Raw genomic sequence first — 24,901 nt, 5'->3', positions numbered from 1 at the left:
GTCTTGCCAATACCAAGCACAAGGTTAGGGTACAGTTGGCAACTGAACAACGGGAAACAAGATGAGTCAGGTCGAAAATCATCATAATCTTTTCCCTGAGCTGAAACAATTTGTAAATTAATTGTTTAAATCGTTTTTAAAGAAAGAATGCCAAATATTTAGTGGTTATAGATTCAAATGTGAATATTAGCCGGTTCTATCACTGTTCGATGATAGTATGAAATAATATTGTTGACTGTTGGTTGTACAATACAGGACCAGTTTTTTTTCTGATTTAGGATTTTCAGTTTTGTGTCCTGAAAATTTACTACATTTTCAACATCCTCACTGGGGCAACTTCCTTGGCAATAATGTTCAACCAACACTGACTGAAAGTTGTGTTGTGAGCTATTGGTAAAAAGAGGGCAGGCTAGAAGAGTGGTGAAGGCAAAGGAAGCAACAGGTGGACCTAAGCTACACAAAAGATCCACAGCGCTATAGCTAACAGGGGAGGCCCTTGTAAACCATCCTAAGTTCAAAGGTGGCAGTGATTGAGTGGTTGCCCAGCAAGGAAGTCCTCCCCTCAAAATATAGATAATTCTCCGCATGCCTAGGTTGATTCTCTCTGCCACGCTGAGGCCCTGATGACACAAGCAGGCCTTAAATGTGTCTAGGTTGCCTGAACTTCAGGTTTTGCAATCTAAACTACAGGATATGTGTGGGTGTTTGTAGAAGTTTGCACACTTTCCACTTAATCTCAAAAGAGATTCAGGAAACAGATGATGATTTAATTTACTGCTGTTCCTCCTTTAATTTTTTAAGTGGGAGTCATAATACTTTGAAGGAGTAATAATAGCTGCTACTGTGCAGGGAACAGCAGAATAATGCCAAAAGGTTTAAAGTGCAATTACTTAGTACAAGGGTTTGACCCTGTAAATTAACCCTGCCACTGAGCTGCTGTAAACTCAGTATGAAAGCCTTTAGACACCTACAGAGACAGTAATGAGAAAAAGATTTACAGAAATTTGATTCAGATTTGACTTTATCCTAAAATAACACGTAAAGTGAGAACATATTGTCTCAGTGTCTTTTTTTCCTTTACAGTTTTATATACTTGCCCTAACAGAATCCACATCTTAAAGCCATCAAATGCTCCACAGGATTTTGGAGTATATATAATCTGTCTACGTCACTCTTTTGAGATTATGTGTTTTTGTTACCCAGCATCAGACTATAGAAGACAACCATGACTCATAAGTTAAAACAGTCTGGGAGGTATCTCATTCAGGGCTCTTTAAGTGAAAACAAAGAGGTTTTAGTGTGCACTCTTAAAACAGCCAAACCTCAAGTGACGCAGCCGCGCTGCTTTTGTTCTCGGTCTTTCAGTTTGTCACGTTCAAGCCTTTTCCCTCGCACTTCTCCTTTGTGCTGCTGTCCCTCACGCATGGTTTCTTCAGACAAAAGGGAAAACTAGCCGCTGACTTCTTTTTAAGACAGAAGAAACTTCTGTGTGTGTGTGTGTGTGTGTGTGTTGTATGACAGTTATAGTGTCTACATTCCAACACAGTGGGGAGGTTTCCAAGCAGGTATTTTGAAGTCTCCTCCAGTGTATTTGTTTGTGTTGATTTGATTTGTGTTGATTTGTGTTGAGGAGTGTAATGTGAGGTGTAGTGTACGTACGCTAGAGCCATGATGCTCAGAGGTCGACCTGCCAACGATTCGAGGCGCTTCAGTGTGTTCATGTTGTCAGAGGAGAGGCCCATCCCGCTGTCTGACTGGCCGTCCTGATGATGATGGAAAGACAGATAACAGTGGATAATTAAAACACCACATAGCATCTTTTAATTTTTATTACCTGAGGACAAATACATTTCTTAACATAAGTAAATGAATACATTTTATTTCTATAGAACCTTTCAGAACCATAGTTACAAACTGCTTCACAGGTGCACATAAAATATGATAGCATTAAATATAAAAATAATTACATTAAAATCGAACCAAGTGACAAGGCACTCCAGACCGGACAGCCAGAGAAGAAATTAACTTATCAACGTATCAACAACCACTATTAACTGTTTGTTTGATAGATAGGATTGAAACCAATTTCAATAAGTTAAAAATTCACCCTAAATCCAAAATAATTTTTTATCCTCTCATATAGTTCAAATGATATTTGATTAATGTTCTGGTGTGGAGTTTCAAATTAATGTCACATGCCTGTTACCTAACTAATTGCTTGGTTTAGGGAAAGTTGAAGTGCATATGTCTGTCTCTGGTGTAGTCTGTGTGTCAGGCTGAAAAACTTACCCCGTGGTTCTCTTCTGTCCCGCTCTCCATGGTAACATCGTCAAAGGTTTTCACACTAGCAGGGCGGATCTTGATGTTCCTAGCAAAAAAATCATTTCCAGGGTAAGTCTCCAAAATATCCTAAGATGTTCTGTTTCTGTTCAGAGAACCATTTTATTACGCTGGAGCCAAAAGGCAAAGTTCAGCAACAAAACTGCAGGAACTTAATCACTTAGATCAACAATACGTATCATCTGTGACAATGTCCTTTGAAAACACACCTTGTTTACTTTGCATTTCAACACTCAGCGGCTAAAACGACTGCTTAATTTAGCTTAAGGGGTAACTGTCATTACTGCTTTTCAACACCTCCTCAATAACCACACTTGGAGGACTTGTGAAAACCCAACACTTTAACAAATATTATTTTAAGTGGACATAAATCTTGAAGCTAGCTCTATGGTTTTTGGGGAAATTCCTCACAGGAGCCACAATACTGAAAGTTCTCTGGCCATCGAACTTCCGTGTCTATATTTCTTATCATGTACCCATCAGGTTTCTCATTGTACTCAGGTCAGACCTAAATGTTCTCCTTGTAGAGCTTAGTCTGAGTGCCACAGGAACAATAATTGTTTTGGATATTGTTCAGTGCAAAGTGGGAAGATAATTTAGGCATTTCCTTTGGAAAACAATTCAGCACTGCTTACCTTTAACAATCTGAGGATAGATTTACATGTCTTTAAAATAAGGGGATTTATGTTGAATTTAAATACAATGAAATCAGATGCAGATTTGAGCCAGTCTACAGCCATGTTCACAGCTTGGTGGTGCTGTTCTTAGAAAGTGGTGCTTTGAGTTGAGTGCTAAACATCAGCATGCTAACCTGGTCACAAAATTACATTTTTGAGCTGCTGATGGTGCTAGATGAAAGGGTCATAAAATGACTAGTTAGTTATCCTGAGAGGAACGTGAATATTTGTACCAAATCTTATGGGACAAAAATATTTTATTTATATATATGTATATATGTATATATATATATATATATAATATATATATATATATATATATATATATATAATATATATATATATATAATATATATATATATATATATATATATATATATACACACACACACACACACATACATACACACACACACATACATATACATACATACATACACACACACACACACACAGTACTGTGCAAAAGTTTTAGGCAGGTGTGAAAAAATGCTGTAAACTAAGAATGCTTTCAAAAATGGAAGTCTTAATAGTTTATTTTCATCCATTAACAAAATGCAGAGAATGAACAGAAGAGAAATCTATATCAAATCAATATTTGTTGTGACCACCCTTTGCCTTCAAAACAGCATCAATTTTCCTAGTTACACTTGCACACAGTTTTTGAAGGAACTCGGCTGGTAGGCTTTTCCAAACATCTTGGAGAACTAACCACAGATCTTTGGATGTAGGCTTCCTCAAATCCTTCTGTCTCTTCATGTCATCCCAGACGGACTGGATGATGTTGAGATCAGGGCTCTCTGGGGGCCATACCATCACTTCCAGGACTTCTTGTTCTTCTTTACGCTGAAGATATGATCTTAATGACATTGGCTGTATGTTTGGGGTCATTGTCCTGCTGCAGAATAAATTTGGGGCCAATCATACGCCTTACTGATGGTGTTGCATGATGGATAAGTATCTGCCTGTATTTCTCAGCATTGAGGACACCATTAATCCTGACCAAATCTCCAACTCCATTTGTAGAAATGCAGCCCCAAACTTGCAAGGAACCTTCACCATGCTTCACTGTCGCCTGCAGACACTCATTATTGTACTGCTCTTCAGCCCTTCGGTGAACAAACTGCCTTCTGCTACAGCCAAATATTTATTTATTTTGTTTTTGTGCATAGTTGAGTCGCTTGGCCTTGTTTCCATGTCGGAGGCTGGCTTTTTGGCTGCAACTCTTCTATGAAGACCACTTCTGGCCAGATTTCTCCGGACAGTAGATGGGTGTACCTGGGTCCCACTGGTGTCTGCCAGTTCTGAGCTGATGGCACTGCTGAACATCTTCAGGTCTCGAAGGGAAATAAGCTTGATGTGTTTTTCATCAGTTGCACTAAGTTTCCTTGGCCGACCACTGCGTCTATGATCCTCAACGTTGCCCATTTCTTTATGCTTCTTCAAAAGAGCTTGAACAGCACATCTTGAAACCCCAGTCTGCTTTGAAATCTTTGTTTGGGAGAGACCTTGCTGATGCAGTATAACTACTTTGTGTCCTGTTGCTGTGCTCAGTCTTGCCATGGTGTATGATCTGTGATATGAAACTGTCTTCCACAACCTCACCTTGGTAGCAGAGTTTGGCTGCTCTTCATCCAGTTTTAAGCCTCCTACACAGCTGTTTCTGTTTCAGTTAATGACTGCGTTTCAACCTACATGTGAAATTGATGATCATTAGCACCTGTTTGGTATAATTGGTTGATCATACACCTGACTATAATCCTACAAAATCCCTGACTTTGTGCAAGTGTACCTGTAAGAATTGATGCTGGTTTGAAGGCAAAGGGTGGTCACACCAAATATTGATTTGATTTAGATTTTTCTTTTTGCTCACTTTGCATTTTGTAAATTGCTAAAAAAATAAACAATTATTATTTATATTTTTGAAAGCATTCTTAGTTTACAGCATTTTTTCACACCTGCCTAAAACTTTTGCACAGTACTGTATATATTTAAACACTTGTGAAAAAGATATGTAATAAAAGCAGGATATTTTACAGTTTAACAATAAACTTCCATCCAATAGTTGTCACAATATTTCAGTTTGGATCAAAGTGGTGGAATAACCAATTGCCATCCATTGAGCTGTGTCACTCAGCACTGGGAAGACTAGATAAAATAGCAGCACCTCCTCAAGTTCATTAGAGTTTCAGGTATCGGTTAAGTAAACTAGCCAGTGAACAAGGATCCATTTTCTCACCAGTTGCTCCCTGAGTCGCAGTGGGAGGTTGGTTGTGTGGGTGTCTCCTCTGACAGCACTGTGTTGGACGGGTCTCCCACCTTAGCCAGCAGGGCTGTGTTGATGGGTATGTAGTGCTTCCCATCCTAAATCAACCACACAGAGACAAAACATCTAAAATCACACAATTATGCTTCCATGACACAAATTATAAAGACACAAGGGGCTTAATTAGGTTGATACATCCACGTCACGTGGCGAGCAGCCAAAGAAATTAAGGTCATGCAGAATAAATCCAATGCAATGATGTCAGAGAAGCCGACAGAGTCTGTGACCAGCCGTTCTGCACTGTAACAGTAGCTTTATTAATGAGAGTCAAACCCCTTCACTGTTCCAGTCTGAACTGTTTCTCACGAAGATAGCTTTTACCTACTCATTTGTAATGCAACATGCTGTAGTTTTCATGTGATGTGATGTGTGACCTTGTCTTTATCTTGTATTACTTCACTGGACTGTGTAGTCTTTGCAGGAGAAGTAAAAGATAATTCATTTTCTTCCTCAATGTCAAATGTTCTATCAGCAGAGATAGCTGATGCTGAGGGCCCCTCTTTCTTTAGTTTCCATTCATCAACTTCAGTAACATCTTGTTATTCTTTAAATGTCAGTCCCTTGTTAAGTTACATGGCACAGTGCCATAACTTATTTTGTGCTGTGTGCTTCAAGGTTCCATCTGATCCAAAACAGACACGGAGAAAAACCCTTAAAAAAACACATTAATATGTAAAAAAAAAATTAAGAGACTTAATCTGAAAGGGTCCCAAGGTTAGTGAAACCCAGTCCAAAATTGATCCAATAACCCGAACACACCCAAACAGGGAGAGAACTCACTGACAACAGTGTGATACACCACCATACTCAAAAAGAGCAGCAACACATGTCCATGTGTTTCAGAGCTCAGGTTGAATCTGCTTGGATACACTCTTGACGTGGACACAAGATATGCAGCAAAAGAAAGTGTCCATGCTGAACCCTTGGTCAGATGTCAAGCCTTTTTGATGTTTTTTGTAATTAATTTAGCTAAAACTGTTCTGTAAACCGAAAATTTGGTCAGGAAAGTGATATCACGTTTTTCCTGCTGTTGTTGATACAAACCTACAATAAGGACTGAATTTTGAATGTGGAACTCTATATAAACATACAGTGTTTGAATATTACAAAACAAGACTTTCATACCTGCTGCACGCTGGCTTGAAGCAGGTCTCCCAGCCTTTCCACCAGCTCAGTGAAGGTAGGTCGCTCCTGTGGCTCCCCGTGCCAGCAGTCTAACATGGTCTGATATCTAAGAGCAGAGAATATACCACTGAGCAAACACTGTGATAAAAACACACACAAATCCTCAGCATGCTATATGGACACACTCTGAATGGTAATACCAAGAACAACAGACAGTATATTTGGGTTGATGTACTGTAAAATCTGACTAATTTTGTGCATTATTTAGCACCTTTAATAGGAAAAAGAGCTACCTCAGGATTTCTAGTCCTTTGTCTTTTCATCTTCAATAACCAAACCCCTATGCATTGAACGACCACATCTGGGTCACCTCTAGATTGACTGTCATCTAGAACATTTGTCCATACTCTTTTCTTCGTGTTGAAGTGATCCTGAGCCTCTGGGGTTGTATCTGATTTTCTACTGGTCTTGGGTGTGAAGACCAGTGAGAGCATACAGCCTCGCTCAGGTCTCTGACAAGCTGTCAGCGTCTCTCTCCATGTGGCAAGACTCAGAGCCTTTATGTGAGTTTCCATCGCAATGGTCTGTCTCATTTTGTGGAGGAATTTAGAAACCGAGCACCATGGCTGCTGTTTAAGTTACGTTCACAGCATGTTACTGATTCAGATCGGTTGGGGATGGATCCCTATCCTGTTTCTGTTGCAGCCAGCACTACTCTCCCAACAGAAATGTTAAGTTTTATGTCAGTAAACTATTTTTGGCATCATATTCAGTTAATCTCAAGGTTGAAGACTTGGAAAAGCAGATGTTTGGTTGCCGCTGTATTGACCCAGCTCTTCTCTCCATCTGTATTTGTGTGCAGAGCATCTAGGCCCAGCTGAAAGAAGCTAAGTGGCTGCGATTCTCATGTTAAGGTAGAGGGTAGAGTATACTTGTCCAGGTGGTAGCCCTCCTAATGGTGACAGGATGTGGGGAGCATGATCACAGCCTTTATGCATATAATTCAGGGAGGAAGTAGACACATTGTATGACTACACAATTTAAATCACATTTCCTGCCTGGTCTGTAATGAGAATAAATAGCCTCCCCCTGCATGTTTTGGGTCTTGAGGGAGTGCAGTGTTTCTGAGGGAGGTGCGATTCTGTATAATTGAGCTTCTTTGTCCGGTTGGTCATGTGGGGTAAGATGGGAAGTGAGCATCCTATTTATTTTCCTCCCACTCTCTGAGCAGCATCCGCTAAATTCTTCTGCAATGCATCAGGACGGGGGATCTTATTAATAGGCTGTAGACAACATTCCTGATGAATCATTGCTGCAGTGGCGCAGATTAATTGCTCAACACTGCCTCCAACCTCATGTGCTTTTTATCATTCATATATTACGAATTTGGGGTCAGGTTCAAAGTGTCAAAACCTGGGTTTAGGAACAGGTGGGATCAACTGCAGACCTCTCGAGGGGATCTGCAGATTTCACCCCACTGACTCTGACTGTATTACTATGCATCTCATTTTAACTGATATCAGCAGGTTTCATCTTGGCTTTAAATTAGAGGCAGCCCTCACAGTCTTGCTGCATGAAAAATATAATATCTGGCAGTTCTATTTTCATCAATGGACTGTCTGAACCAAGATGGAAAGTATAAGAGATTCTTGGCACCGCTGGGTCTGCATCTATAGATCATCTGCTCTGACTGAAAACTATGGTCTGGGTTAGATTTTGTGTATCATATCCAATCACAGTCTCCTTTGTAAAGCTGATAAATTCATTCAGTTAGTTCTACTTGGCAAAAGTGGCTTTAAAACTCTGGACCTTTAGTTACCACATCATTATTAAGCAGAAGTGCAGCATTATGCTTTCAAAACAAATACGATTTGTGAAGTCTGACTATATGAGTCATTTTAAATTAAAACCAGACACAACATATGCACATATGTTAGGGTAAGACCCAGTTGCAGAGCTCAGACTGTGCAGCCCATAAATCTGGTTCGGCTACACATAGTACAAAAGAGTAGTATTCTTATTAAAAAAACATTTGTCTAGCTGTATCACTGACTGGCAGCACTGACACCAAAGAAGAGAACTCTCTGTCCTCCCACAGATATTTATGTCCTGGACCATCCATCAGCCCCTTCTCAAAAAAGTCTCAAGTCCATCTCTCCTCATTGCATTTAAACGTGCCTCTCAGTTACATCTGTCACACTGTCAGTCAGAAAATGCTTTAGAGCTTCAAGCTCGCCGCTGCTGAGCTAATCAGCAGCTAATGTTTCCTCCTGCAACATTTCAGAGCAGGGTTACCCATGATTCTTATCAGGCACCCCTGACCTGCTGATGCAGCCACAAAGAAACAATGCCTCCTCTCAGTTGTATATCGATATGGGAGGCTTTTACTTGCTGCCTTTACATTCTTGTTCTTTGTGAGCTGGCTGAGATAAACAAGACTTCTCTCACTATAGGAGACAGATTTAAATGAAACGATAGTTCAGTGGAATATGGGCCTTGTTTTCAGTGATTAAACTATATAAAACATAACTCTGACAAACAATAAAATGTTTGCAATCCTAGATTTTCAGTGACAGATTTACAGGTCAGGACAGATATCACCCAGCAAATCAATAGTTTTTGCTTGGAAATAAAGTCCACTTGACTGAAGTGGACAGCATGCAGGTACTTTTTACTTTGATTTGTTGTTTGTCCACTTTTGAACTCCACTCTTGGACCCCACTGTACATTTATTAGGAATACTCACATTTCAGAGGAAGAATATTCTGGTGCTCTCATCCTTGTCCCCTCTTTTAGCCTGCAGCAAAATTCTTCATCAATTTGCACCCCAGGGTACGGGGAGGCACCTGGGAGGGGAAAGAGGGGGAGAAGTTTATTACATTGATTCGTCGTACAAAAGAAAAGTGATGGGAAATATGATGTTTACATAATTATATGAGGGAATATGATATTAACATGGTAAAATCCAAATGTAACAGTATTGAGAAAGTTGAATTAGTCGTCTGTTGGAGGAAGGGAAAAAGAATGAAAAGAAGGAAAAATTCTAACAGTGCCACGATTTATAAAGCTGGTTCTTGCCAATGTAATTTTCAAACTGTTGACACAAATTGCATGGACAAAGTGTTTTCAGAGTGGAGGAAAATTTAAGAAAGGAGAAGATTGTGAACTGTAGCCACAACAGTCAAATGAGTGATTTCTGTTTTAAAATGATTGGATGATGTAACTTTGGTTCCCTCATGACATACAGTGGTGTCCCCATTGTACAGTAACTGTATAATATTGTTATATTTGGACTGTTGAGACGAGAATCTGTCAAGTGTGTCACTCATCAACCAAAAGGGAACCACCGCTAATTTTATTTACTTTTGAACCCTAATGTTGGCAATAAAATTTGAATCTTGGGCCAAAGCTTCACGCTCTGCTCCCTGTGAAAACATACAGTCATACACTGAACCAACCTTTATCCAATATCCAATTTTGCTGGTTTTGGAAAATACATGTCCATTCTATTTAATCAACACAATTTCTGGACCCATTAAATAATATTTTTTGTGCTTGCTTGAATAACCCGCACACAACATAAAATACCATCGTTATAGCTTCCCAAATTCAAAGGGAAACCACAGATTTAGCTTTGCAGTGAATATGAAGAACTCTCAAGAGATAAAGCTTACTGGCTATTAAAAGAATTATATATGTAAACCTATAAAAGAGATATAAAGGTTCCAAACGAAACTAAAATTGACTGGAATTGTTGCAGTTTTTGTTCATTGTATTTTTAAGTTTTTTGTGTTTATGTTCAGTATGTTTTTATATCAATAGATTTACAATACTTTATTTGTATTTACTGTGAAATGTAAAATGTTCTGTGTCATTTTCTGGTGCAAATGAAAGAAAGCTTGTAGTGTACAGAGATGAACTTTTTCTATTGTATGTCATGTGCTCATGGTTTTTACATATAATGTTATATCATATCATACCTCAATGATGGTGTTTTATGATGAAGTAGAATCATCTGCCATCTAATGATAAGCCAAACATTTTCCAACATATGTACTGATATGGTGTATCTGACAAGCACCATGGGGACCCGGTTCACTTTTTGGCATCAACACTATACTAACAAGGTTTGGATATTTAATCCCACAAAACGGAACTGACACACTTTTGGTTCACAGAGTGATCTGAAAAACACACTTGGGTTACCCTGACCTCCGAACATGATCAGATTGCAAAGCTCACTTCTTTGCCATTTTTCTAAGTCATTTTGTATCTTTGTTTCCTGATTTATTTTTCTGAGGCCTGGCTAACACTACCCAGATGTGTAAGTGTTTCTTTAACGGAAAATGTGGTGAGAATGTGTCAAGAGTGAAGAGGAGGGAGAAAAAGACCAAGAAAAATAAGGAAAAAAAAAAGAGAGTGTCATAATGACGTCAGTGTGTTTTACATTTAAAAGAATATGCAATTTGACACACTTTTCTTTCAAATGCAGCGGGTGACGACAATGTATGGCAGTGTTTCAAAAGCAGCACAGTCAGAAAGTACAGCATAGCAATACATTCAACTTTGGTTCTCAGCTTTTTTACGCTTACTCTTATGTTTACCCTGCTTCCCATGGTGACATTTGAACATACAATATTTCATGTTGAGTCTTGCTATAGAAACATGTGGTGAGCTCTGTGCCACGGTGCAGAGGCAATCATGGACCAACGCACAAAGCTGTCTTAAAGGCTGCAGTGATTTCACAGCAGGGCCACACTTTTACACTGATCTGGCTGCTTGGTTACAGTGAGTTTGTGCTGCCAGCTGGGAAGAAATGCATAGCTTAAATAGGAGGTGTTCTCTCCTTTTAATGTCCCATGCCTGTACTAAAAATCACAGTCTGACTTCACTAATGTTTTTTGCACGAGTGGCATGAAAATAGTTTTTTCAGGCTGACAATGCAAGCCTAGGCCCTTTGTCCTCAAGGCACAATTACTTACTGAAGACAGTTATTACCCAGTGCATCTGGTGAGGCTGTATAGCCGGGGGGCACTGAGCGAGTCCACCAAGCTAAAGCTCTCTTCTCACTGAGCATCTCTAATAACAGAGCCCAGTGTTTAACTGAGATTCCAGGCTTTACGCATATGTGAGGATGTTGAGAATAAACACAAACTACAGGTAAATGTAAAGTGAATGTCAATATTTTCATTTCACAAGAAAATAATAGCTGTTTTTTCTGTATTTTTCCAACAGTATTCCATTTTATGCTGGTTTCAACTTGTTCCTAATATTTGTATTTGCAATAGAGGTTTTCATGCTGTTTACCCATTGGCAATTCTGCATTTTTGACTAATGTACCTACAGGTTTACCGTGGATAACTCTGGGTTTGGAAGCTGATAGTTGCCTCCTGTTACTTGAAAACTTACCTATCAAAAAATGTTTGTCAGGCGTGTTTAATAGCTAAGTCAAACTAGTATGACCCACCTTTGCAGCCGTGATTGCAATTGTCACGTCCACATTTTTTTCTGCATGTGTGGTCGGGTGAGTTTTGCATAAGCAAGGTTCCTTTGCTCCCTTGTATGTTAAACAGTATGCAAGTGAATTATGAAAATAGTGCTGTCAGTGCTGAGCCATGACACTTACCCAGGGAGAAGATCTCCCACATGAGAACACCAAAAGACCAAACGTCACTCTGAGTTGTGTAGATCTTGTCAAAAATGGCCTCAGGTGCCATCCACTTGAGCGGTAGCCTAGCCTGTGCACAAGTATTGAAATAAGAAATAATTAACAGCCTTATCTCACCAGTATAGAGATCTCTCTTATCAATACCACCACTAATTATACTGTCAGATCGGTTCAAAGTGTCTGAGCAGGTGCTACTTTTGATTGGATAAACAAATTTAGCCTCAAATTTCCATTTTTCTGTCCAGTTAGTGGTACATTTCTGTTTTGCATATTATTCATTGATGGAAATGCTCTTGAGCATTTTTTCAGCAAGACAGTAAATACCAGACAGCTGGAAACACTGTTAAGACTTTAATAAACTTACATCTCCTTTGCGCACATAATCCGGGTCTTTGTAGATGTCTCTGGCAAGTCCAAAATCACAAATCTTCACAACATTATTCTCAGAAAGCAGTATGTTTCGTGCAGCCAGATCACGATGGATGCACTAATGAAAAAAAAGGAATAAAATCTTATTCAGTATGACATTTACATATCATTTTCTGGATATAACTGACTTCCCAAAGCTACAGTATGGCAGCTTGCGGGAGCAACACATGGTCAAGTCATCAGTGATATTACAATGGAGGACGATGTGTTCTTTATCCAGGCTAAGAGATTGTCTGTAAAAGGTCATTTACAACAATGGCTTCATTCTCTAATCAGTCCCATCCTGTCTCCCTGAAATTATGAATGACTTTATATGAATGAGTTATAGTCTGTTATCCTTTAAAAACACTGGATTTACAGAGGTAAGATTATACAACAAGCAAATCAATCGCTGAGCTAAAATTAAGAGTTAAGTTGTGATTTTGCTGTCATTAACAATGTAGAAACACTGAACACGATTTGCATGCACAACAAATTTAGAATTTAGAATTTGACTAGTGTGAATCAACTTTGCTTGTTTAAATGCAGTAATAAACAAGGGTTAACATAGTAATCCTTCACTATTTTGGGCAAAATCTAAATCAAAATAACATCCTCTATAAATAAAAAAACCATTCCATTATATAATACAATTTATAGACTGGTTTTCATAATAGAATGCATCTTCCTATAGTGATTTATGTGAAGAAGATAATACCTTGCGTGAAGCCAAGAACTCCATGCCTTTTGCGACTTGGAAACTGTAGCAAATTAAATCCTCCAATGTCAGGACTCTCTTATATAAATCCTCAGATTCTGAAACAAAAGAACATAAAGCTTTCTCAGTTAAAATGGTGTTTCATAGTGGACATATATGGACTTTAAACTTAGAGCAATAATCCTACTCATCTAGCTGTGTTTTTAAATGCAGTCAGTGTGATTATCAGCTCTGTACACCTGTCAGATAAATCGGATTAGATGAAACAGTAACAATTGTAATGGGGAAACTGAAAATGTAAAGTCCCAGACTACTACACGTCATCTTAACAATTCATCCTGTCTTTAAAACATCCTTTACAGATGACAGATAAAACAAAATACAATTCTTCCAATTTTTCAGACGGCAGGTGAAACGTGTGGTTATGGGCCCTGTGTGCTGGTCGGGGGTCTGAGAGAGGAACTCACAAGGAGTCCTTCCACTGGCCCACCTGAGTAAACAGCTAATCAAACCAGAAATAACACATGAGGAACAACATGGTCGACGTGCTGGTCCTGAGCTGGAGCACAAGAGCAGAGCAACACTAAGGCAAGGACAGGAAATAAACAGACGCCTCCCCAGACTCAGTGGGGTGACAGTGGCTCCTGCTGCAGTGATTGTACTGCTGAACAGGAGGAGGAAACGTCCCATAAGATTCAGGCTAGAAAACAATCTGAGGGGAGCTTTCATTCCTGGGCAGGAGGGGTGGAGCAGAGGTGAGGGGGGCAGGAGGGACAAACAGAGAGGGGAGGGGTGCGGGGGTTGAAGGGAAGCAAGACTTGCTTGGCCTTTACCTTCTTCCTCTTCCTCCGAGTCGCAGTAGCTCTTATCTTCGATGAACCCAGAGCTGGCTGAGCTTCCGGTGCTGGCCACACTCTCCAGGCGGCGCTTCATCAGCTCACTGAGCTCGCAGGATGATCCTGATGACACCACCTTACCGTCCTGGCGCTGACCAGCACACATATATCATGTTAAATGAATTGCTGCTGCTGACATGCTTGGGGCTTCTCTATAAGGTTGTCAAAACAGTCACTGCACGCTCACACTAATGAGCTCATTGCTAAAATGATGAGAAAGCAAGAGTTCTGGAAAGTCTAAATCATGCAGTTCGTGACTCACCTTGTACACGATAAAGTCATCTCTCTTGCTTCTCAAATAGTTGGACAAGTTACCATACTTGCAGAATTCCACTATCATCATCAATGGTCCTGTTAAGATGGTACATTTCTTATGATTATTCCTATGGCATGTAATAGTTCACAATAAAGAAAAGCAAGAAAGATAGAGATGACAATTTAAACCTAAACTGACACTTCAACAGGAAACATAACAGCAATTCTAATGTCCTTTTCTTATGCCCTCTGTTTTCCATACTTGAATATCAGAACAGTGGGATTGCATTTTATAACTTCCCCAGTAATAAAGCTCACCTCCAGGCTTCGTGCAGGCTCCCAGCAGGTTGACCACGTTCAGGTGATGGCCAATGTGGATCAGGATCTTTAACTCTGACATCAGAGCTTTCCGCTCATTTGACGTAGCACCTCCTGTAATAATGTAAACACATATGGAACTTGGTCAGAACTGGTTAGTATATCATTAAAACATCTTGACAAAATATACATTTTTAAGATTAATCTAGAGATGTTACATTCATGTATGCTTGGAAACCCAAACTGCATGAAAATATTATAATAACAATAAGAAAGACCATTTAAATAAATGAAATTAGCCAATTTCACAAGAAAATTTGGTTAATATTGTAGAAATATAATATCAAATATTATCAAAGATAATGTTATAAAAAGTCTACGCAGGTCTGTTATCATGTTGAAAGGTAATTTCATACACAGAAGGGCACAAACTTGCCTTCCCTTTCTATTACCTCAGGCATATTTCAAGACCTTGTTTACTGTAAACGGTATATAGTTGGAAACAAGTTTTGGATGCATGGGGAGAAATCAGTAAAAACTGAAAAAATATTAGCCTTGAGTTTGTTTAAGTTACCAACTCTAAAATCTCATACAGTATGGTAATAATATATGAGAACTCATACAAATCTTCATACCAAAACACGTACATATAATATCTACGGTGATGATACAGATGATGATATCGTCTCGCCTTGCTTAATGCATTTAAAGAAGAAATTCCGGCTTTGCAGTGTGCAAGGTCAGAGAAAGTGCAAAAAAAGAAGTGAACCATAGTTGCTGGATTACTGGAGAATTTAATTTGGAGAATTCATTAAATATGATGGAAAAATAATAATATTGCTTTAGGCCCAGTGATATGAAGCAGCTTTTGATGGAGGAAATCCTCACAGATAACTGCCAACAAAATTAGAGAAACAAAATGGGAGGTACTCACATTACATACCTGATTTCGAGAAGTCTTTGACTTGAATTACAAAAATCAAGATTTAGAGGTTGTTTTTTGTTGCTCCAATGAACCAGATATTTATGAGCTAGAAGCTAAAGGAGCCAGGGAAGCTCTCGCTAAACCACGGTCAATTTGAGGAGACCTGCTGCTTTCCATTAAGTTTGACCTACGACTAACAACAGCCAGAGTCTGTTCCTCTCAGAGAGCCTGTGATTTATGCTTAGACATGATTAATGCTATGACAGTGACCAGTATATCTAACCAACAACCATATTTTTCATCCTTACTCCTACATCATCCCCATATCACTGACCACTGTAGGTATTCTGTTTGCCTCTCTGGTGATGCAAGTTAAAAATTGATGTCATCCACATATAAAACTATCCTAAAGGAAATAGTTAAACATTTGTACTCTAAACTCTTTTTAGCTTCTTGGATTTCTGTTTTCATTTTGATCCAACATTTATGGTTTGTTATGAATATTTGGAAAGACTGGAATGGGATTGCAATGGGATTGTAAATAATTCCTGTTAAAAAAAGACTGAAGGCAGGGGATCATTTCCAAATGTTAGAGCCTCTGCAATGCAGAAAATGTAAACAGGGTTTTTATTCCTCATTTTGTTTCCTATCTTACACTTGTGAACTCTTCCTCACCTGCAGATCTTGGACATTCTGACCCAAGCAGCCAGAACTGCATACACTCAATCTCTTCATCAAGAACAGGGTTAGAGGTCTTAGCCTTTACCTCTAACTGCACTTCGCAAGGAACAGACATCGCATGCTTTGCTTTGAACCGATACGCTACACAAACATTAATTGCAGGCACATGTGGTGCTGTAGCTCATGAGTCTGTAACGTGCACAAGAAATAAATCCTCTGCAGAAATGACACATAGCTGATATTCATCTGCTATCCATACAACAGTAAATGCTGTGAGGTTTATGCTGGCCTGTCTGTCATGAATAATGAACCAGAGAGGCCATGCAGGCAAAAAGTGTATTATTATCCAATAATGTTGGATCAGTTAAAAAATTATGTTTTTGACATCCTACCTTTCAGCATTTTGACAGCAACAGTCTTGCAGGTTGAAAGCTTGTCGATCCCAAAGGCAGAAGCCTCCACCACTTTTCCAAAAGCTCCGTGGCCAAGAGTTTTGCCTGGAAAGGAAGAAAGTATTTGATAAGTGGGACGACATTAGAGCTTCCTGTCCCTAGAGCAGAAAAATTAGACTGGATTCCTTGTCAGTCAGGCTATGGGTGTGTAATTAAAAGAACACGCTGGGACTCTCATCACGAGGCAGTTATTCTAGAGAATTTATGGTTCATTTACGACTGGATGACAGCGCAGGTCACTGATAAATAATGACCCTGCACACCAGCTGCAGAGAGGGGTGACACCTATTCCATGTACATTAATGTGGCAATGTATTTTCTTACACTTTTAACCTTATGTTAAAAATATTACACATTTTGTCAGTACGGAGAGTTAGTAGTTTCAACTTGCCAGAAGCCTGAATTATGCAGCAAACCTCTTAAACTGATGTTATAACCTCATAAAAATTAAGAGGATGGCAAGCAAATAACTGTGTTTGTTTTACTTGATGCCTTATTATTGCCTGCGATATATGAAAATCTTTCAATATAAAACATTTTTCCCCACGCTGGAAGAACTGCATGGTGCTCACCTAGTCGCAGGCGGTCACGGGGAAACTCCCATTTACTGCTGTCATACTGAAGGAGATCATTCTGCTCCTCGAGAGGACACTCATCAGGGTCAATGATGATTGATGGACCCATTTTATAATGTGCCGGTTGCTGAAGGTGTGAGAGGATAAAACATGAATTTCATGATTATCATGAAGACATTTTTGATAATGACAACCATGGAACAACTTATGACTCGTTTGAAGTGATCAGCAAGTAGTGAAAATGTTGACATGAAATTCTTGCTCTATGCACATACTTGAAAGGACATAAGTAATGACCCCACACACTGGCTGCACGGAAATTCTTGTTCTACGCACATGACTGCACTAAAGGCACAAAAATATTTCCTCGCTGTTTTTGTTATACAAGCACATTATGTTCTCTTTTAAGGCCATATCCTACATACAACCACTTCCCAAATGTTAGGAAATGTGGAAATCATAAACACTTGCTAAATTTATCCTTCCATTAAACTGCATTTCACAAGAGGCCTGAGTCAGTTGCTTCCACACAGTCATTAGATCAAGAACATCAAAAACAAATGCTAATCTCATTTGGTTTCTGGGGGGAAAAAAGTGATGTAAAGCCTTACCTTCCTTAACTTGCGGATGAAGAGGATAAGCATGAGCCAGAGGAATGTGGCTGCAGCTCCCGTGCACACCAGAATTATTACCTCAACGTTTGGCTTCCCTTCATCCCCTGGAAAGAGAAGACCTGTTGTCAACTCCCAGACGTCTTTGGCAAAAATCACTGTGTACTTTTCGTGATCTCATGAGTTGTCATAGTATATTGACAAAGATTTGTGGAGTATAGTGATCAAAAGAAAACTGTTACAGTCTGCTACAAATTTTCAAACCGAGAGCCTGTTTTTTGACTGAAGATGCCAAGACTTTTTTTGCACATCATTCTTTGGTTTATTTGTTTCTTACTTAATTTTCTCTTAGAGATTGTATACAAAAAAGAAGTGGAAACACACTTTGGTGTTTATTTCTGGTTTGTTTGGGACATGCATACCACAGTTTTTCCTAAAGAGTTTTCTTCCAAACACCATTTTTCTAACCATCCATGTCAACGCTCTGAAAGCTCATATCCCTAGACTCTACACAAAACCTTTCCAGCTCTTATTTCATCTGATCGTTGACTAAACAGCCCAAGCAGGAAATGCATACAGCTTGTTGTTGGAATATGTTTGTGGTGAAAATGGAATGGATGAAAATAACTCTAAAGTTGAACATCACAAGAAAAGTTCAGCTTAATAAGAATCTGTTTAAGTGTCTAGATGTGGAAAAAAGTGTTTGCATGATATCTCATCTACATTGCCATTTCCACTTTCACATGTCAACATGCAATAAATTTTACAGGTAAAAGGCACACTGGGACACACACGTTTAGAGAAAGGACTTCTACTCCAATTATCTGCTGTGTGTTCCCAGTCCCTTGGCTGTTGTAGCAGTCAATCTCTTTGCACTCATTAGTAGACCTCTTAGCACTTCACAGAGGTCATGTCCTCAAAGTAAGGACCCTCAGCCAGAGCCTTGATCATAAAACCAAAGAAGGAATTCACTTGGCATTCCTGGCAGCCACAGATTTTCTGTCAGGGGACATTTTCATACTGAGGTCAAACCAGAGCTATTTGTAGTAGTGAGAAGATGTTTTGATTGGACATAAGCACACAGCATGTCATCATGGGAAACAAGTATTGCAAATGCCACAGGTTGAAGTGTTGATCTATTTTCATGGTTAGGAAGTTAATATCTGTAGGTGTCTGCATGACTTACCAAGCACAGTAACAAAAGCACTTGTTACTGCGGTGCCCTCAACATTTCTGGCTTGACACTCATACAGACCCTCATCATCTTTCTTCACCCTCTCAATGGTCAGAACCCCGTCCTCTCCCATTGTGATACCTGTAACACACAAACTCTCAGTCAAACTGGTACCATGAAGTTTAAAAAAGGGTGGCATTTAACACTTATTGAATATAACATATAACCCCTATATTTGTGCAGGTGCATGCTGGTTTTATATGTGTACATATATATGTGTACATATACATACACATTTATTTTATGTATATATGGCTAGATACTAGAAGTAATTGCAAATGCAAATATCTGCACAAATATCTTTTAAAGTAACTTTATGGGAGTCACTACACACTGACAGACTTTTGAATGTAAATACATCTTCATCATTGATCGGAAGGGGCATCATGTGACCTCTGAGTCATATATGTTGTTCACTTGTGCTCAGAGAATATATGCCTTCCAATGAAGAACCACTTTTCTCTGAAGAAACAGCTCAGGCTCTGCAGCTTTCAAAGGGAATGAAATCCCCAAATATGGATTATGTAGTCCTATTGTTATCAAGATGTATTCATTTAAATGTATTCAGCCGTTGATCCAGTCTGTGCAGTGCTGTGCCAGGATTGCTCTTGCGCCACTGACCACCAAAAATTGTCCAAACCATTTATTGTATGATGAACATAGCAAATGGAATACTAATCTCAGGTTACCTGGGCCTTCTTCCACTCGAACGTTATTTTTGAACCACGTGATGTTTGGACGAGGAACTCCCAGAGCAAAGCAAGCCAGCATCAGGGTGCTGCTACTGTTCACATCCTGATTAGTCAGGTTTTGGCTCAGCCAGGGGCGTTTTCTTGCTGCACCAAAAAAAGGAAAAAGTTTGAATCAAAGATACTCTTGCTCTATTACAATCTTGCCTAGACAGCAACCCAACAAGCGTCCCTGTGTGTGTTAATTTTCAGTAACATGAAACACTTATTACATGAATACAAAATGACTAATTTTACCTATAGTCAGCTGACTATTGATGACAGATGCAATTTATGGAAATGGCATTACAATCAGTAACAGTTATTACTGCAACAATAGAAATGCAATCAGTTTCTCATATCCACCTCTAACTTACCATCCACCTTAAGTGCAGCGCTCTTGAGTTCAACCCTCTGCTGGAGCTTGTATGCTTGGCACTTGTACCCTGCAGTGCTGTTTTGGGACACATTATGCAGATGGAGAGAAATGGAAATGGAGTAGTTGCTGAGCTGGAGACTGGACACATTAGAAGTGATCGTTTGATTCGTGGAATCCAACCAACGCAGGTCTGTGTAGAGGTAGCGAGTTGCCCGACAGTTCAGAGTGACGTGATCCCCCTCGATGGCTGTCCGGGGTTGAGTGGTAATTTCCTCAGGGTTATCTATTCAGACAAATTAGAGGAATGTAGTAAATTAGGATTTCAATGATGTTAAGTCTGTTCTAGATGATGACCAAGTCTCATCAGTTCCTAATAATAAACAAACAGCATTTTACAGGAATCTAAGTCATCTGTTTTATACACATGGGGAAAGACTTGCAGATAAGTCCTATTTGGGACAACAGTTTGGGACACAAAGCTGCTCGTCGCAGACCAGGAATGTCAAATTTGCAGTTGTTTCCTGTTTCATCACTGTTAATTGGAAGCACGTTGCTGGCGGACAGCATTGCTGATGGCGCTTCTGCACTCATCCAATTGGAGTGAAGCTGAGTCTGGGCCCCAGGGGAACCAGACTCGCTTGTTTATTCAGATTGCTGGAAAGCATTCTGTGTTCAGTAAGAGAACACAGCTGTTATTACAATTCTGTCCTCTTTTCTTAAGCAGCATTCCATCATTCTTTGTCTTCCTCACCTCTGAAGCAGAGCAGGATTCCTCTTGGGAATTCTCTCTCTCTGGGAGACAATCTTTTGGTACTTGGCATCTCCTCAATTATGTGTTCACCTACATCCACTCCTCTCCAAGAGCAATACACTCTTTGAGAGATATGATTCACTCAACTTTTAAGGAAATGTGATTCACTTTGTGGCCAAGTGAACTGTGCAAAGTGAACTGTGCTTGTGTGCAGGGACAACTCATCCCCACTGTTATTACATAACTGTCTCAGTGGATATTCATTTTGGGAACATTTGGAAAAACTCAGATGCACATAAAAAGTAAATTCTCATAGCAGAAGTCTAACAGGGAAAGAGGAATGACCTGCTGGCACTGGAGCAGGAATGCAGTTGTTCATAGCTGTTTTTAAACGTGTGCCATTATAGCACTCCATATGGCTCAGGACATGTTTGCCTCTCTTCCACCCTGAGGCCATTAAGCTACAGTGGAAGATGGTTTCAATTAATGCCCCCCTCTGGTCTCTTTATTGCACAATACAATCTGCACATTCCTTCCCTGTTCTTGCAATTCATTACAATGTGTACTGTTTGTGTAGATCATCTGAAAGAATCTAGTGCTCAGTATAGTGTGCTTTGCAACTGCAATAAAACTTATCTATGCATGCACTTTCAGCTGTTAAGATTTAAAAGTTGATGTGTCAGGTGCTGTGTTCTGCCAACACACTTACCATCAACGTAAAAAGGTCTCGTCATGTTGCTGAAGCCTTCCTCATTCTGGGCCACACAGGAGTACTTTCCTGACACGCTAGCCTCTCCAATCACCAGGGTACTCACAGTCTAATTGGGATCAATAGGGCAGTTGTTACTGATTATTGTAAGCAGAATAAAACATGTTAAGATAAATAACAAATGCTTGAAATCACAATTCAGTGTCCAACATAACTTCAACTTTTAGTGTCATTTATCCTTCGGTTATCAGTCACAATCAGAGCAGTGAGTTGCTGTAACAGACGAGTAAGAGGTCTGGAACAAGCCTGGTCTGTTTTTTACTCTCCAGTGCGTCACATTAATGAAAGGGTACATCTGGAGTTTTAAAACCCACTGAGTCTCCTTCAGACCTGCACTATAGATCTAGTGCTGGGGCTCCATGTCCATTTCCTGAAAAGCACTTCTAACGCCACATTCAATTTTGTCATCACGCTAGTACAACTTTTTAATGGCTTAAATAGACAAAATAATAAGTGAAACTTGGGTGAGGGCCAGACTGCGTGGGGTTCTGTTTAGTGTTCATAGTGACATCTGTTTTTTGGGGGCAGTCAGCTACATCAAAGAGAATGAATGATGTGGGTGTATTGTCTGGGTGTATGCTGGCCTAAACTTCCTGACTTGTAGGAGCTATTGTGTTCACTCTCAGACACACAGTCGTAGCCATGAAACAGTTTCAACGTCCATGTACTTACAATGTTCACAATACAAACAGGCAGTAAAAAATGTTTTAAAAAGTTATATCACATTGTCCAATTCATGCTGCTATGACATTTGTCAAAACACTGATGGAGTGGCCTTATGGTATTAGGTTATAGCTATTACTCACCATGTAACCCAAGCTCAAAAACAGTCATTTAAATGGCTGCGCACAGTCCCTGAGAGGTGACCTGACCAGACGAACTGTGACCAGGTGCCCATGTCTTCCCCCCGTGTTTTCCTTATATTATGACCCGGGCCAGTATCCCGCTCTACTTGGCTTTCTGGGGAGCCACTCAGAGACCTGGCCCTGACTACGTTCTTATTCACAGGCCAACACAATTTATGTGGGGTGACAGGGAGGAATTCACTTCCAACAAATCCCTCTTCTTTACACTGCTGCTTGTTATCATTGACCCTTAGTCCTAACCCCCATAAAGCACCAGCGTTTGGCCACAGGTACTAGTAAATAAGTGCTGCCTCTCTGTTTATGTCAGAGACATATTAGAAGTAATGCCCTGTGTAAATGGCCAAATTTACAGTTACTTAGTGAGCAAAGAATTGATATGATTCTGAATTTCATGGCATACTTAATGAGACCACAAATCAATAAATAGCTTAGCAATTCATCAGAATTTCAGTTTAAAACAGTGAACAGGAAGCTATAGATTGATAATGATCATTGATTCTTTCCCCTACAGAAAACTTGAATGTCAGTGAATTTGTGCCCTAATTTGACCCAGTCTGCTGCAATGGGGTTCTTTCACCTAATTCAATGGACTGACTTTCACAAGAAAGTGGAGGCCTGCTCTTAATTATGTTTGGGGTGAACAGTTTTAGTAACAGGCTCCCACAGGTCATTTGCAGCGTTGTCTACTGTTTCCTCTATGTGTGGCATGTTTTGGGTTTGCGTTTGATGTTTTCTAAAAAACTGACGAACTGGTAAATTCCACAATGACGACAAACACTATTTCTATCTGTGTTCGTGATCAAATCTTGCTTCTATAATTACATTATGTACAACTACAGTAATATATGCTGATAGATCATCTTCACAGGTAATGGGGTTGAATAAATTAGAGAAAGGCTTGTTCTCATCCCTTGGCCAATGCATGGCTTTACTATTGTTTATAAGGCTCAGCTCTAAGAGCAAAGAGGCTCTCTAAGAGGCGAAAAGATTAATTGATGTCAAAATAAAACAATGTGTCTTTAGCGCAGGATGAAGCTGCAGCTGTGTAATTTACAGGTCTCCTTCATATTAAAAAACTGTGAAATTGAGCGTGTATTTCACTTCAGTAGAGGGAAACTGTGTCTGTCATTTATGGGTGCACCATGTCAGAAGTGGCAGGGATGCTCTGGGAGAGATACTGCTCCTTACAGGAAGGCCTTTGTACCAAAGGTTGTAAATGTACAGTATTTATCAAGATAGCATCTTCCTTTTCAGATCAGACCACATCATATGGATGCAACCAAGTGATTTTCCTGTATTCTCCTGGTTGTTTATTCCAAGAATAAATCATGTTGTGCAGCAATGAAAGACAAAAGTGAATCCTCACAGTCACAGTCAAAACTAATGCAGACAAAATGAATCATTTTCAGTGAAGTACTGCATCACTGCCAAAAGGAGTGAAGGAGAACATTTTAGGGAGTTATGGATTTCAGATGTTAAATCTGACTTTCAAGCCCTGGTCACGGGAGATTTCTACTTGAATCTGACCAAGCTATTGGCTGTTCTATGGCTCTACACACCTTCCCAATCACATCCTCTTGATGGCTTTAATATAAATCCTACTGTTGAGTTGGTCATTGTTATTGGTCAACCACATTTCATGGTGAACAAAGTATGCTCCAAGTGCATCCATTGTTTAAATACCATGTGCAAACACTACACAGTATGTAAAACCACGTACCTTCTTTTTTCCTTTAACCAGTTCAGGCTTGGTGCTTATACTCTTAATCCAGTTGTGGGAGTAATTTCCCCTGTCATTAGTGCTGACCAGGACTGGCTCAGGGTAAGCAATGCCTCTGCAGGACAGAAAAAATGCAATAAAACTGACCATCCATTCATACTACCAGCTTTGCAAAAACAGATGTACAAGTGTTGGACTTTGAACAATACATCACAGATGAAAAAAACAGGCTTTTATGTTGTTTTAATTGGGAACCTTCGTGTGACACTAAAACACATCCTGCTCAGATCACATGATTATGATATACAACTTGCTAGCTTATTGCAAATGCTTTAAGCCTGAAAGTCTGAGAATATTTTAAGAGTCCACTGAGACTGATCTGGGTAGAGTCCAAGTCTAGACCAGGTTGTCTGGGTTATAAAAGCTAGAGAAAGGATTTGACCCCCACCCCCAAACCCTTCACCGCCCGTGGTGGGCAA

General features: G+C 39.6%; 1 protein-coding gene across 1 annotated transcript in view; it reads right to left on the bottom strand.

Moving 5' to 3' along the window:
* kdrl (kinase insert domain receptor like) overlaps positions 1-24,901 on the bottom strand; it is a 44,422-nt gene that overhangs the window by 3,536 nt on the left and 15,985 nt on the right. Inside the window, exons 11-29 of the mRNA XM_056382128.1 lie at positions 24,423-24,537; positions 21,777-21,885; positions 20,315-20,599; positions 19,899-20,045; positions 19,162-19,290; positions 17,976-18,082; positions 17,362-17,491; positions 16,730-16,834; positions 14,732-14,845; positions 14,421-14,509; positions 14,096-14,249; positions 13,263-13,360; positions 12,501-12,623; positions 12,095-12,206; positions 9,215-9,314; positions 6,469-6,574; positions 5,257-5,381; positions 2,290-2,368; positions 1,660-1,763 (exon numbers count right to left, since the gene is read on the bottom strand). Coding sequence (XP_056238103.1) covers positions 1,660-1,763; positions 2,290-2,368; positions 5,257-5,381; positions 6,469-6,574; positions 9,215-9,314; positions 12,095-12,206; positions 12,501-12,623; positions 13,263-13,360; positions 14,096-14,249; positions 14,421-14,509; positions 14,732-14,845; positions 16,730-16,834; positions 17,362-17,491; positions 17,976-18,082; positions 19,162-19,290; positions 19,899-20,045; positions 20,315-20,599; positions 21,777-21,885; positions 24,423-24,537 — 2,331 coding nt within the window. The remainder of the gene's footprint in view (positions 1-1,659; positions 1,764-2,289; positions 2,369-5,256; positions 5,382-6,468; positions 6,575-9,214; positions 9,315-12,094; positions 12,207-12,500; positions 12,624-13,262; positions 13,361-14,095; positions 14,250-14,420; positions 14,510-14,731; positions 14,846-16,729; positions 16,835-17,361; positions 17,492-17,975; positions 18,083-19,161; positions 19,291-19,898; positions 20,046-20,314; positions 20,600-21,776; positions 21,886-24,422; positions 24,538-24,901) is intronic.

This window comes from Seriola aureovittata, chromosome 8 (genome assembly GCF_021018895.1).
Source record: "Seriola aureovittata isolate HTS-2021-v1 ecotype China chromosome 8, ASM2101889v1, whole genome shotgun sequence".
NCBI lineage: Eukaryota > Metazoa > Chordata > Actinopteri > Carangiformes > Carangidae > Seriola > Seriola aureovittata.
Note: the sequence above shows the minus strand (reverse complement) of the source record. Positions and strands in the feature narration are given on the sequence as shown.